The sequence below is a fragment of the Callospermophilus lateralis genome, chromosome 15 (assembly GCF_048772815.1).
Source record: "Callospermophilus lateralis isolate mCalLat2 chromosome 15, mCalLat2.hap1, whole genome shotgun sequence".
Lineage (NCBI taxonomy): Eukaryota > Metazoa > Chordata > Mammalia > Rodentia > Sciuridae > Callospermophilus > Callospermophilus lateralis.
In genome coordinates, this window is record NC_135319.1 from 86597874 (window position 1) to 86612585 (window position 14712).

General features: G+C 54.3%; 1 protein-coding gene across 1 annotated transcript in view; it reads right to left on the minus strand.

The window, feature by feature from the left end:
- Positions 1 to 338: 338 nt before the first annotated feature.
- Cpxm2 (carboxypeptidase X, M14 family member 2) overlaps positions 339 to 14712 on the minus strand; it is a 91263-nt gene continuing 76889 nt past the window's right edge. The window contains exons 11-14 of the mRNA XM_077105403.1: positions 11938 to 12235; positions 8056 to 8195; positions 6139 to 6238; positions 339 to 627 (exon numbers count right to left, since the gene is read on the minus strand). Coding sequence (XP_076961518.1) covers positions 374 to 627; positions 6139 to 6238; positions 8056 to 8195; positions 11938 to 12235 — 792 coding nt within the window. The 3' untranslated portion in view covers positions 339 to 373. The remainder of the gene's footprint in view (positions 628 to 6138; positions 6239 to 8055; positions 8196 to 11937; positions 12236 to 14712) is intronic.

Consider the following 14712-nt stretch of genomic DNA (forward strand, 5'->3'; position numbering starts at 1 on the left):
TGCAACATCAGCTGGGCCAATCGCAAATGCAGAGGAAATTCCTGCTGACACGCAAGCGGGGAAGCCCTGGTCCTCCGCGCAGCCGCGAGGCCCTGAACCCAGAGTGGCTCCCTCCGCTCCCGGGGTTCACTTGGCGAATTCTGCCCCCTCCAGCCCTTCTTTGCTGCTCTGTCCAAGGTATTTGGAAAAATGGGAACAAAGGAAAGAAAATATCCTAAGCCTCCAGCATCAGATCAACCTCCAATGCACACCCCCGCCCCCCAGACGCTTCTTGAATTACAGAGAAAACAGCTTGAGCGAGTCCTCTACAAGCTACTACTAGGGTGGGTTTCCTTTGCAAGAGTCTGGGACGAGTCTCAGCCGTCCAGGAGGGTCACCCGTGCTGCCGTCTCTTTCTGCCCCTCAGCCTTGGCCGCCGGGCAGGCAGGCTGACAGGCTGCTTCCCAAACTTCTCCATGATCTCCCTGATCCTGGCCAGGTTGGTCTTGCTGAGCGTGAAGTCGCACCGCGTGGCCCCCATGTCGTAGCCGACCATACAGTTCTTGGTGGAGGTGGTGAAGCCCTCGGCCTTGGCCGTGACCACGTATTCGCCAGGGTTCAGGAGGCGCCAGTAATCCCCATCGCTGGCTGTGAAGAGAAACCAGGGCGGAGGCTCAGAGCAGTTCTTTTCTAACACAAATACCAGTGGCCTGTGCCAAGACTGCCCCCTGCGGAGAGCCTCTGAGCCCTGCCGGAACCCAGCCTGCAGAGCAAGCCCTAGTGCCTTCCGGAGGCCAAGATCTCTCCCTCTACTGGAAGCTGCCATAATGGGAAGGGGCTTGGGATGCAAGATACCCCTAATGATCGTGACCACTCCTCTCTCTGTGGCAGTACAAGCCATTCATTATGAATTTGAACTCACAGTGTGCCCTCACCACAAAACGCCATCAGGCCTCCTGATGCCCTTGGCATGGCTACAAATACAGGAAAACAATTTCTGAAAGGGCTGGGGTTCTTCACTTCTGAAAAGAGGAATAGACTACCTCGGAGGGCCTGCTACCTGCGGCCACTCCACAGTCACCGTTCATGGCTGGGGCTGAGGGAGACAGGGCCCTCACACACAGCTGCCATGAGGCAGAGATGCCCTGAGCTCACAAGCTGTGGCTGGACCCAAGGTGGAACCCTGACCCCAGTTAGGCCACTCACCCAGCAGGTACTCATTGACCAGGGTCCATCCCTGGCTCCCTGTGCCTCAGGACAGCCTTTGGCAGGGGCCAGCTCAGGCCTTGACTGATCCCTGTGAGCACCCGCTGTACTGCAGACTCCCCATATCCACCCGCTGTGCTAAGATGGCGTCTGGCCCCTGTTCCCTCATGTCTCTCCATCCCATTCAATGAGGACCACTTGGCAGAGTGCTGGACACACACTTGGAAGGACTTTCCAGCCTAGCCATGGGCCAAGACAGGAGCAGGAGGCCATCATCACTCTCAAGGACAGCGCTGGTGAAGGAGAGGAGGGTGGAGGTCCCGTGAAGGAGGGGCTCGCTCAGTCAGCCCAGGGAGCAGTGGGAGCCAGAGGCGTCTCGAAGGGGACCTGTCTGAGCTCAGCGCCAGGAGAGCCCCAGGAATCTCTCATCTGCTGAAAAGCCAGGAAGGCACTTTGTGTTGTAGAAAACCCTGCACTTTCACAAAAGGAAGAACAGGGAAAAACAGGGAGCCACCTCCCTCCGTGTGTGTGTGTAGGGGGCACCTGGCCTCTCTCATGGAGTCCCCATGTAGCAGACCACGTGCACCTGTGGCAAACAAACACCCCTGAAATTCCCTTTTCATAACAACTTGTGCTCCGGAGAGCTCACTGCATGACACGCAGTGTCCTGATGACTGAGACCATAATGTGAATTCAAACCTGAGGCTGCGAGTGTTGTAAGTGTACAAGGGACTCGTCAGCTTAGGGCTCGGTCAAATCCAGCCTTCGCTCTCAGAGCTCTGGGTGTCCCAGGACAGACCTGCTAGTTACTAGCTGTGTGGCCTCACACAATGGTGCTCAACTCTCAGGGCATCACATGGCACGGGTGGGAAAGGGAATAACCCGGCAGCCTCCATCGCGAGTGGCCTGGAGGGTCCGAGGAGTCAGAGCAAGCCCTGTCCTTCCACATGCCACGTTCTCCAGTGTCTCCTCTTCTGTCTCACAGCCTCTGAGGTGCCAGGGCCTGTGTTCCTGCCAGGCTGGAGGCCTGATGACTTCAGGCCGAAGCTATGTCTGTGCAACAGGGAGATCACACAAGTGGCCAGGGACTAGGAGACAGTGGCCCTGTCAGCTGAGGAGTCCCTACTCACGTAAGAGCTAAGCACTCAGCAAAACGCCACTCAGGTCTGTGGCCCTGCCCACCTCATCGCCGGCCACTGCCCACAGTGGCCACTCCAGCTACACAACTTCTCTTTGTTCCTGGACTCTTGACTCAGTAGCTACCCTTCCCTCCAGCTGCAGTGCTGTTCCCGGCTCTTCACATTCCCCTCTTTCCTGGCCCTGATTATGGTCTGCACTGAACTTGAAGTCTTTCCCTTATCCTCACTTGCAGGCCTCCATGAGAGGGCACATTGCTGGGGAGAGGAGTCCCCTTCTTTTCTCTTGCAGCATTTCCAGTCTGGCACCTAGTAGGTGCTCAGTAAGACATGTTGGAAGAATGAACGGGATTATCAGGAAGATGTGAACAGGAAGTGTGGCTCTGTACTCTGACAGTGTCCACTTCTGAAACCTGACCTGCTTGATTCTCACCTGGGCCGGGCAGGTGCACTATCCCTAGGAGCTCCTGGTCAAGGGGTTCCCCACCTTATCCCCAAGGCTCTGTTATCTCTGCTCCCCCCCCCACCCGACAACCAGAAATGAACATATACTGGATGAAACGTAGGGCACAGCGGCGGGTTCCTGTCCCGCTGAGCGAACCGCTGGGTCAGGGGTGAACACCCCAAGCAGCCACACAGGAGAGGGGATAAGGAATGGCACCACTGGGCATTTGTGGACAGCAGGGGCAGCCCAGGCCCATGAAGGTCCATCCACTAACAGTTCAGGTTGGTATCAACCAAACAAGAACAGTCCACAATGGAATTCCAAGTCAGGTGTTTAGCAATGCGTCCATGCGCATCTCCAAAGCATCCTTGAGCGCTTGGCTCCCTGTGGAATTGTCTGTTTATTTTATGCAAAATCCTCCTGAAACAAAACTTGTCAATAAAACTGGTCGAACAAGTCTCTGAATCAAGGCAAATTCCGAGCTTTTGTTGAGCTCCCAAAGACACTGAGACCAATAAAATAAACAGCCACGTGTAAAGTATGGAACACGCCTGTCAGGAGAACACACTGGGAAATCGCTTACGGGGGAATAAGAGCACGTCCCGTCAGCTCATCCAAACTGCCTCCCTGAATACAGGGGCTTCAAATGCAGAGCTCAGCCAGGCTTCTGCAGCCCAGGGCTTCCCTCCCTCCCACTCAGTTGAAAACCTGGTCTTCTCACATTGCCTCCCAGGCACTAAATAGTCCAAGGAATGATCCAGATGCCTTTATGAATCGCTGTTTTAAAGGATCGCTTAAGGGATATTTAAGATACCAATCCTATGCTGGCCCAGACCCAATGGCCTCCCTCATTCATAGTGACCGCCAGCGACCTGTCTCTAGCACCTTACTGTCCTCAGTTCACATTTGTTGAATTAACAGATGAACAACTGAAGGCAGAGCCTCTGAGGGGCTGCCATGTGTAAAGTCACACAATGAGGCGTGAAGCCTCGGGGTCAGCCGCTATCGGATCCGGGATGGTAAATGGTAAAAAGGTTCCGAAAATACAGAGTGAATAGGTCGGAACTAAATGGGAAGAACGCAATTTACGGCCCAATGAATGATATCATTTCAGACATAATTCATCCATCTAAATCAGTGGCACTGAACCCAAGGGCCAGGGTGGACCCCGCCTGTCCTCCTCCTATGTCCCAGGGTCTGTGTCTTTTCGCAGTTGAATGGACCACAGCTGGAGGGCAGGGTCCGACGACAGCTGTGAGCAGCGAGGACAGCCCCCTGGGTTCCAGGAAGGGGCTCTGGCTGTGGAGCCTCAGACCTGGGCTCCCTCCCAGCTTCGCTCGCTGGGCAACCCTGGAAATGCGTGAGGTCCGCCCACCGAGCGTTCATTCATTCAGGGAATATTCACTTACTGAGCACTGGCTACTCACGGTGGCCAGACAGCGTGCCCAGCAATAGCCAGGGATTCACCCTTGTGTGGGGGTGGGGCAGAAGCCATGATAAGCACAGTAAGTACTGGACGACGGCTGGATCGTATGGGAGATGACAGACGTTCCCTGGACAAAGCTGGGTGCTAAGAGGGACCGTCAAGGCGGGCAGGCTGGTGCATAGTGTTAGGTCGGTGGTCACACTGGCTGCCTTGAGTGGTGACGTCTGAGCAGCCTGGGCAGGGCTGAGGGGGGAGCCAAGGACTCCCTAGGGGTCCAGGCAGAAGGAGGAGCTACAGTGACAACCCTGACATGGGCTCAGTCCAAAGGAACTGCGAGTAGCCAGGTGGAAGGAGCGGTCACCCCTGTTTGCCAGGGACTGGGGATTCCTGGGACTTGGCATCTTCAGTTTTAAACTGAGGTCTCCCAGGCGATGACAGTGCTGGGACCGGAGGGCTTGAAACCCTGACAGTGGGAGCACCTTCTTTCCACTGCAGCGTCCCCGAGTGGATACTACAGAACACCTACAGGCGACCCTCCAGCCCAACCTGGAGTAAGGATGCAAACCAGCTCATCTCTGGAAACTCCATGGGGCCAACCAGCCTCTTGGAGCTTCTGCTTGTCACCTGAATAGGGGAAAGAACGGGCTGTCTCCCTCACAGGGCTAACACAAGAAAAGAAGAGAAAGAACATGTGCGGATGTTCTCAGGGAGGGGGAACAGGTCACAGGAGACAGCATCATGCCCCTGCTGCAGCTGAGTGACCCGGGGGACTTGGGGAGAGTCAGTCCTTTGCTCTCCTGAGGCTGTGTGGTCACGCCATGAATGCATTTGAAAGTGTGAGGTTAGCCGGGAGCAGCGGCACATACCTGTAATCCCAGTGGCTCAAGAGGCTGAGGCAGGAGGATGGCAAGTTTCAAAGCCAGCCTCAGCAACTTAGCGAAGCCCTAGGTAACTTAGCAGGACCCTGTCTCAAAATAAAAAATAAAAAGGACGGGGGATATGGCTCGTGGTTAAGCACCCCTGCCAGACGGGTTCAATCCCAAGAATCAAAAAAAGAAAAAAGAAAAAGGTGTGAGTTTTCTTTGGTATTTTAGGAACTGGACACCAACTTTGTAAGACTGGGTATTGCAAAAGAGTTTGCACAAGATTTCAGCACTGCCTTTTAGATATCATCTTCTAGCCCTTAGAGTATCCAAGATTCTGAATTCTCCACACTCCACTCAAATGGAGGTCAATGTGTGGTCCCTCAAGAGTTAACAGCCCAGCCCCTTTGTCCTTCAGCGGATGGGAGCTGGGTCTCCCTGCTGCACTTCTTCAATCCATGCAAAGCTATGGAGGGTGGCAGGCAGGAGATGCCAAAACAGCATGTGGGCTCATTGTGATCCTCTGCTTTACATCCGGGACTGGAGTCTTCCTAAAGCACGTTTGGTCATTTCCGTGGTTCAACAGAAAAACTGCATCCTCTCTGATCTGCAGTCAAGGCCAGGTTCTTGCCCCTCCCCAGCTGCTCCCTGGATGCGTCCTTTCTGATGGCTCCACCCCAGCCCCACCAGGTCCTCCGTGAGCAGGAACACCCAAGTCTACAGCGTCTCCCTTTAGGGGTGCCTGCCTGCCCTACCGGTCAGGGCTCATCCTGCTGACCTGGATGCCAAGCTGCTGCATAGGCAATGACCCAGGGGAGAAGGAGCTGCTGCTTCCTCCACCTCTCAGAAACTTCCACTGCAGCCAGGAGCCAAAGGGCTGCTCCAAGCCCATCCCAGGAAGCCAGAAGCACAGGCTGAAAACCTGGCTCCCCTGGGTCACTCGGGAAAGTGAAAGGAGGAGACTCTACTTTAGCTCTGAGCAAGGAGTTTCTGGCACTCGGGTCATGATTGGAACAGAAGTAAAGCACCTCAAGAACACAGGTATTTCTTATGGAGAGACAGTTTATAGACATTCTCCGTTACCTGTTCGGACGTCATGGTTAACGCCTTCTACGGAGATGATGGCATTTGGAATCCCCTTTCCATGCAAATCTCTCACCAGGCCTTTGATGCCGCGATGAACCTGCTCGGGACATGGGGAGACACAGTGAGCTCTGCACACTCAGCACAAGGAAGTGGCCCAAACTCCAGCCAGCCCCGTCCCTGCCAAGCAAGCACGCTCCCCGCACCAGGCCAGCCCAAGGACCCTGGCTCTGCACGGACCCAGTGCATTTTCCTGAATTCCATTTAGGGGTCCATGCACCAGAAAGTTTCCCTTTAAAATTAAAATATTCCACAGACTTAAAAAACATCAGGATCCAAGAGTTCATAAAAATACACCCACCCAAAATTAAAACTTAATGTTGATAAAGGCACATTTATTTGGATTTCCCTGGGCTCTATGGACTTAATGACTGAAGAGTCAGAGAGGAAAGAAAAGAACTGAGGCCTTTCTAGAAAGGCCCGCTGTGCCTGGGCACCTTCTGCTCATCAGCTGTATCAGGAGACATGTCAACTCTGAACCTCCTGCCTCGAGCCCCCGGCGTAGGATGACGTGGTGATCCAAGGTGACATGCCCTCATCTCCAAAGACATTCTTTATGCATACAACTGGGCCTGGGCTTCGTATCCACGGGAGGCTCTTTGGCTAAGTCAGATCATTGCTTCAGAATGACAAGTTGCTGCAGTCAAGTCTCGAATGCAAAGGGGAAGGCGCCATCCCTCACAAATTCCCGGGTCGGACAGACATGTTTTCATGGCTTCTCAAGAGAGCAGACTGGCTTGCATCTTTCATGCCAGGGAAGCTCACTGGGGCTGTGCTGAAGCTCCTGGGACCCTTGTGGGGCAGACTGAGAGGTCAGTTCCAGGTGCAGAGGTGCAGCCACAGGCACCAGGAAGCTGGCACCCAAGCCACGGGCGGGCTGCCTGCAGCTTCTGACTCATACACAATAACCCACAGGAGGGCACCTTGTGTGCAGCCCCAGGACTGTTCTTCCTCCAGCAGGGGTTAAGCAGAATCTAATTGGTATGCTGGCGGAGTCCTGGGCTCACTGTGCATATCCTCCTGATCTCCAGGAAGTCTGCTCCTGATCTCCAGGAAGTCTGGGCCTCTTTATGATGCAGCTAGCTTTAGCGTTAGACCTGGCTGACTCATTAATGCTCCATCGTGGGTGTGTCTTGAGAACACGCGGCAGGGAAGGTGTTCCAGGGGTCCAGTGAAGACTCAGGGCCTCATCAGTTGGCTGCAGGACCCTGGTAAAAGTGCTTCAGTCATCTCATGCCACACCCTGCAACGGTGACTCTGAAGGCCTGGGGGTTTCATGGGCTGCACTGGATCCCCCAATGTTTATCATGTGAAGCTTAATGCCTCCGACTGAGGCTGTCAAATGAAGCCATGGGCCCTAATCCAGCAGGACTGGTGATCTGGACACGCACAGATGTGCATGATCAGAGGAGTGACCTCCTGAGGCAGCAAGAGGGCCGCCATCTGCAGGCCACAGAGAGCAGCATCAGAGGAAACCACCCGCTGACCTTGCTCTTGGGCTTCCAGCTCCAGGACTGCCACTGGAGCCACCAGTCAGTGGTATTTTCTCCTGGTGAAAGCAAACTCAGACATGGGCTGCGGGCACACCTGCTCAGACAATGTCACCCACTCCCCACACAGCGCCCGAGAGCCCTGCACTGGCTGTGCCACCAGCGTGTGGAGGAGCCCCACTGGTCGGGAGCATTTCCCCCGCATCTCACTGGGGCTCTGGCCAAGTGCAGACAGGCCAAGGATCCAGGCAGCACTGTGGCTGGCCACGGTGACGGCCGGGCCTGGAGCACTAACTCAGCCCACGCCCTCAGCCACAGGACAGCCCCTTCCTCGGCTGCCCCACCCCAGCCGCGCGCCCCGCCATACCTGCTCCAGGAACACAATCAGCGATTCCCGGTTGTTCTCCCACTCCTCGGGCAGCTGGCTCTCGTGCGGGTACTTATCGCAGCCCACGTAGATGGACAGCTCGAAGCAGTTCGTGTGCAGGTAACTGAAGTCGTTCAGACCTGCCAAGACAAGGGACATTCTCACTGAACTATGCTCCTGGTGGCAGGGGAGCCAGCAGGGGTGTTCCCGAGCACTCGGAGGACGTCACTAAACCCACACGCATCGAGCACCTACCACTGACCAGCACCTGCAGGACCGCAGAAGTGAGGTCTGGAGAGAGTGGGCAGGGAGTGGGGGAAGGGCCAGGGGAGGACACTGCCCCAGGCGTCACTGACAGAGGAAGGGCGGGAGTAGGTGCTTTTATGTATTTATTTTATTAAGGCGGTTTAACCCACTATCAGTCATTAACACGGTGGGGCTTTTAAGTGTTGAATTAAATCTGTCTCCACAGCCACACGGACCCCAGCTTCAGCCCATTTCCTACTCTGAGCCATAAAATTGGCGTAATTCCATGCCATGTTTTACTGAGTGCCTTCTGTCATCCAGGGCCTGTCCTAGGTCCCCTGCATCCCCTGGAGGAGTCACTGTATCCCCCCACCCAAGCACCAGAGGTACGCAGAGGGCACATTTTTACACATAAGAAAATTGAGACCCCGAATGATCAGAATCAGATCTCGACTGTGGGCCCGGGTCTGCCTGGTGACAGCCCTTGCTCTCATCTCCAGACCACGAGTCACCTTCTTGTGGACTGCGGGGCAATCATGCCCACCTCGAGAGCCCCAAGCAGACAACCCCCACATCCAACATGGCCAAGCACGACTAAGCAGGGTGCCAGCGGCCGCCCGGGCAGGCAGACAGGCTCTGTGCAAGGTTCCCAGCCTGCAGCTGCTAAGGGCCGCGTCTGGCTTAAAACGGACTGGAGCTCACTCCCTGTGGTTCTAGAGGCTGGACGTGTGAGATCAAGGTGCCTGCCCTCCCCCAAAGCCTCTGGGGGGTCCCTTCCTGCCTCTCTGCTCTTCGTGGCCCAGGTGTTCCCCTCTCTCTGCCCTGTCTCTACATGGTCTCCTCTGTCCCTTACAAGGACACTTCTCAGGGTTTTAGAGCCCACCTGGGTGACCCAGGATGACTGCATCTTGAGGCCTTTAGTGTAATCAGCTTCAAAGACCGTGGTCTCAATAAGGTGACATTCCCAAGTAGGGGGGCCACCGGTGAAGCCACCGCCTCACCTAATATTTGTGCAAAAGCCACTCTCTACCAGATTCTGGGTTCCAATCACTCAGAAGCCAGCAGCAATGGGCTTTGGTCACTCATTGTGATAACAGAAGGAAGGACAGGAGCGGTGGACGGCGTGGCTGTGTCAGGGAATGTGAGTCCTCCGCCAGGGCCTGGCCTGGCTGCAGAAAGCTGGCCCCGTGCCCAGTCAAGTCACTCAGGCAAGTCCTGCAGAGGGCCTCGGGGCTGGGGCAGTGTCCACTTGGGTTAGCACGGCTCTCCACCGGGGGCTGGACATCTCATGGCACACAGAGTGTCTGTGGCCACCCTCTCGGGCCTTGCGGTACTGATGAGGTGATAAGGAGACCTTTTGCAAATGTCTCTAAAGGTCGGGAAGCCTGAGCGGCAGGATGAGAAAGCAGAACTGGGGGAAGCTCGGGCCAGGCCGGCTTTGCTGCTGACGCCACCCAGGGCCAGGCCCCGCGAGGACGGCTCCCACAGCCAGCTTCCTCCACCCGAGCACAGGGGACGAGGTGCTGCGGCACTGGGCAGTGCTTGTCAGGCCTCCGGTCCTGGCCGTGCAGGGGACATCCCCTGGTGTTTTCGGACTAGACCAGCTTCATGGGGGACACAGGGCCACACACTCCTCAGAGCTCTGTGCACCTGCCTCCTTGGAGGACAAGGCACAGGACCAGAGGCCTAGGACAGGGAACCCGACGTCTGTCTCCGTGGTGCTCGATGCGCACCGTGCCCACGGTGGCTTTGTGAAGTTGACTGAGCCTGGCTCTCAGCTGTCCCTCCCCCATTAACCAGGAAGAACTGGACCAAAAGTGAGAGTGAGAAATCACATTTCATTAACCTCCAAAGGACACACCTGCAGACTGTCGCCCTTTTCGAGGGAGGACAATTAAAAAGGCCCGAGCCAGCAAGGGCTCCGCCACCAGGTCCCTGGAATCATGGGAAATATAATTGAGAGAGAAAAACGCACCCCTGATCGCTGCATAGACCCTCCTTTACTCCCGCCTGGGTGTGTGTGTGGGGGGGTGGTTGCTCTCCTTTTATAAGTGAGATAACTGAGCGTTGGAGACTGGTAGGGGTCTGCCAAGCAAGAAAGGGTCAGGCACAGCTGACTCTGCGAGACGCAGCCGGTGACCCAACCCCAATCCCACTGCGACCACACCCCGCCTCATCACAGCAGCCCCTGAACCGCTGCACTTGAAGGTTTCCCTAGGTAGGTCCTGGGGCTAAAACTGAGCGTGTGAAGTGTGATTTGCCCCTAGGGACTCTTCCTGATAGACGGGGATTTGCAGCTCTTAAACATTTCATATGAGGCAAAAATCATGGCGCAGACAAGAGGGAACACCTCCACTTGGTGTTTAATGGAGAAAGAGTCGGGGAGGGAGGCTCTCTGGGTTTTAAAATGGCCATGGGAACACAGAGTTCTACTTTTTGTCTTTCCCAAGGGTGGAAATATACATGAAAATTACGTGAAGGCGAAATTTAAAGCAAAGTCAAGTCATACGAAAGCTCATTGGTACAGTCTACAGAGAATAAGAAGATCATCAAAAAAGAGATTCACAGTGAGTCTGCCCTGAAAGAAGGAAAGGGCAGGGATGGGAACTTGCCCTGAGGGTCTCTGAGAAGCAGACATTGAGCAGCCCACCCCTCCACCTTCTCAAGACACCTCTCAGGAGACATCACCACCACCACCACCATGGCCACCATCATGCCAACTTTACTAGTGGAAACATATGGGGGTTCAGGGGGGTAAACTAACTTGCTCAGGGTCACACAGCCTCTCAGTGATAGAGGTGAATTTGAATCCAGGTCTTTCTGATGTAGAGTGTCATTCAAATCCATCATTGGATTAACCAACCTTCACAAAATCAAGAAAATAAGCAACAAGAATCATGCTGGGGTCTTACACTCCAACGCTGGGGACCTCGGGGAATATGCCATCCTTATCCCTCTTGGATTAGGAGCCTGGGGATGAGAACAGCCAGAGTCAGGAAGCCAGGTGGAGGTTTCTGGTGGAGGCATCGCCAGGCCTATTGGATTCTAGAAGGAACAACACCTCACGGTTCCCACTCTGCACACAGCTGCTGTGACCACGTGCAGTGGTGAGTCTGGAGGCCAGGCCTGCTGGCCTGCAGTGGACAGCAGATATGGTCTCTACCATGCAGGGGTCTCTGGACACACCTGCAGCCCACTCACTTCACACCTGAGCATGAGATCAGTGCACATCCCCTTCACGGGCTCCAGCACAGCAAACCCCAAACCAGAACAGCTCCGGGTAAAAGCCCAGCTCTGGGCCAGCAGGCTCTGCTTCCTCACGGGGCTTTCTTTGGGGTCCAACACCACCAAGTCCACTTTCGCCCATCTGTGATCCTATAACGTCTGCATAGCTCAGTGGCCAAGAGCAAGGGCAGGCAGACCCCAATTTACCCCTTTCTTGCTTGGCAGACCCCCACCAGTCTCCAAGGCCCAGTTATCTCACCTATAAAAGGAGAGTAACCACCTCCCAGACCCAGGCGGGAGTAAAGGAGGGTCTATGCATCGATCATTAGTAATGGCACTGAGGGTCGCCTGTGGCCTTCCTGTGGGGCCAGCTGTCTGTGAGTGCGTGGCCTCCAGGGCCATGAGACTTACTTCCGGCAACGGTGTGCCAGGAAGCCCCGTTGACGGTGCCCTCCTCCTTCTGGAAGTCCTCTGTGTGGCACACCCTCCTCCTGGCGTCCGTCATGAGGCGGTGGGTGGAGGCGTAGGAGTAGGCCAGCCAGCGGAACACGTGGTCGTCGGGCGTGGGCGTGTGCTCCTGGGTCTTCCAAGTGGAGCGCACCATGTCGTAGGGGTAGGCCACCACCAGCTCGCCCCCCTGCAGGTTGCCACCCAGCACGAAGGGGATCTTTTCCATCCAGCCAATGACCGCTCTGGTCTCCGCGGCCACCTGTGAGCGTGGAAAATGGATGGGTACCATGAGACAGAGACTGCTTCACCCCGGTTCTCAGAACAGCCGCCAGTTCAAAACAGCAGCAATTTCCTAGAATAATCTTAGAATTGCTAGAATTTCAAAATCTGTCCTGGGGAACCTGGACTTGTGAAAACAGTGGATTTAAAACAAAAAAAAAAAAAGGAAGCCAGGAAAGTGTCTGATTTCCATGGTGGGAATATTCCAGTGAACACCATTGTGAGAAGCCCTGGCTGGGTTCAATCCACAGTACTGCAGCTACATTCCCAGCCTTTTTTATTCTTTCTTTTGAGACAGAATCTTGCTAAGTGGCTGAGGCTGGCCTTGAACCTGTGATCCTCCTGCCCCAGCCTCCGGGGTCACTGGCAGAGTGATGATTCACTCCAACACCACTGAATCGGTTCACAGGCAGCACATCACCCACGGCTACCAATGGCACCAGAGACCAGCACCCCGAGTGTGGCCGAGCCCCCACCCAACTGTGGGCCTTGCAGTTTCTGTCACGATGATTCAACTGTGCCCTGCAGCAAAGAAGCAGCACAGACAGAAGGCCAATGTGCACCCACAAAAAACCAGTTGCCACAACAGCCCCGGCGGCCTGGCCCCACTGAGGCCCGCCAACCTACTCTGTCCAGGCTCAGTCCCATGCCAGCTGCCTGGAGGTACCAGGGATGCATGCGTGACATCACGGGACACCACTGGCTGCACCAGACAGCAGAACACGCCAGAGAACCCAGTGGCTCACGGTCCAGCGTTACAGACCACGGGGTCCCAGGGAAAACCCTCAGCTTCAAGGAGACTCAAAAGACTTCAGAGCCTTGAAACCCACGGCTTCATGTGCATCTTGACTTGAGCAAGCTGAGGGGTTAGGGGGACCAAAGGGGCTCAGAGAGGACGGAGGAAGAGTGGAAAATGGGGAGGAAGGGAGCTCACTGACCAGTGTAACAGGGGGAGTGTGGACACTGACCAGACATTTTATAATATTAAGACATTATTTATTTGCCATAATAACGGTAATAGATTATGGTACATTACTGTCTCATTATCATTTACTTCCTATAGTAATGGTAAATACGGCTTTGAAAAAGAGCCCCCATTTTTTACAGATAGCTGTTGCAAAATTGATGGGTGATTGACACAGCCTCTAGGAACCGCTTCAGTCAGTGGGGAGGAAAAGAATGGGGGTGAAGTGTTAGAGTCTGTAAACAAGTCTGGGTGGCGCCTGGCAAAATGCCAGAGAGCCATTAAGTGTGGAGATTCCTGATTGGTTGGCTGCTGTATCTAGTTTATGCTAATTAAGATAAGCTGTGTGGAATGTATAAAAACCTCTGTTGTCCTACAATAAACGGCTCCCATTCCTGCTGTATCAACGTACACAAGTTGTTCGTCACCCCCCCACCCTCCCTGGTTATTTTGCTGCAGCCGGACTGCGGCAGTGAAGGTATCAACAAGTCAAGCCAAGTGACAAAGTCGGCCCCAGCCCCTGAGGGGCTTCCCAACTTACTGGGATGGTGCCTGTTTGACTGCTCATAGCTCCTGCGGATTCCACCCGCCCCACCCCTGGATCCCACTCAGAGGGAACAGACTCCTGAGATGAAGCTCATTTTCTCTGTTTCATCCCATATGCAAATGTCCAAAATATGCGATTTAGTTTCATTTGCTCTTGATCTAAAGAGGAGGGAGTGACCACGCTGATGGCTGACTTGTACATCTTCTCCACTCAACTGATGTTTCTAACGCTCAGCCCCAACGTCGACTCAAGCCATGGTTCAGTCTTTGTCACTTCAGCACTAAGATCTCAATCTATTCATGCTTAAGAGGACGGCATGAAGTAACCTCCAATCTTTGGCTGTAATGGACAGGGTGCTTTGACCTTTCTGGCGCTGTCACCTGGCACCCACCTGCTGAAACTTCTCTTCCCTGTATCACAGCATTGGAATTGCAGGTAACATCACAGGATGTGGAAATGTCCCAGTTTCACAAGGTAATCAAGCTGGTCCCCAAAGTCGCGACTCTCACCACCAAGGTATGACACCCACTGGGCCCATCCTGTCTGACATCTGGGTGTTGCTGGGCCTCTTGTTTTTGCTGCTTGGTGGATGTGCAAGGTTCTCTCGTCCACACTTCCACACGTCCACATCTCCGGTGAGACCAGCCCTACATCTCCTCCTCTGTGAACCTCCTTCCGTGTCTTTTCTGCGGGGCTGCTTACATTTTTCTTGTAACTCTTTATACATATTTTGGAAATTCTACTTCTTTTCAGCTACATAATTTGCAAATAACATCTTCCAGTTTGCATCTTATCATTATAGTTTATTAAATCTTTTGATGAGTAGATTTTCTTATTTTGAGGTAGTTGAATTTATTAATCTTTTATGATTAAGCCTGTGTGCATCTTGCCTAAAATAGGCTTTCTCACCCGGAAAGCTAATCATGTATATCCAGAGGTTTACTGA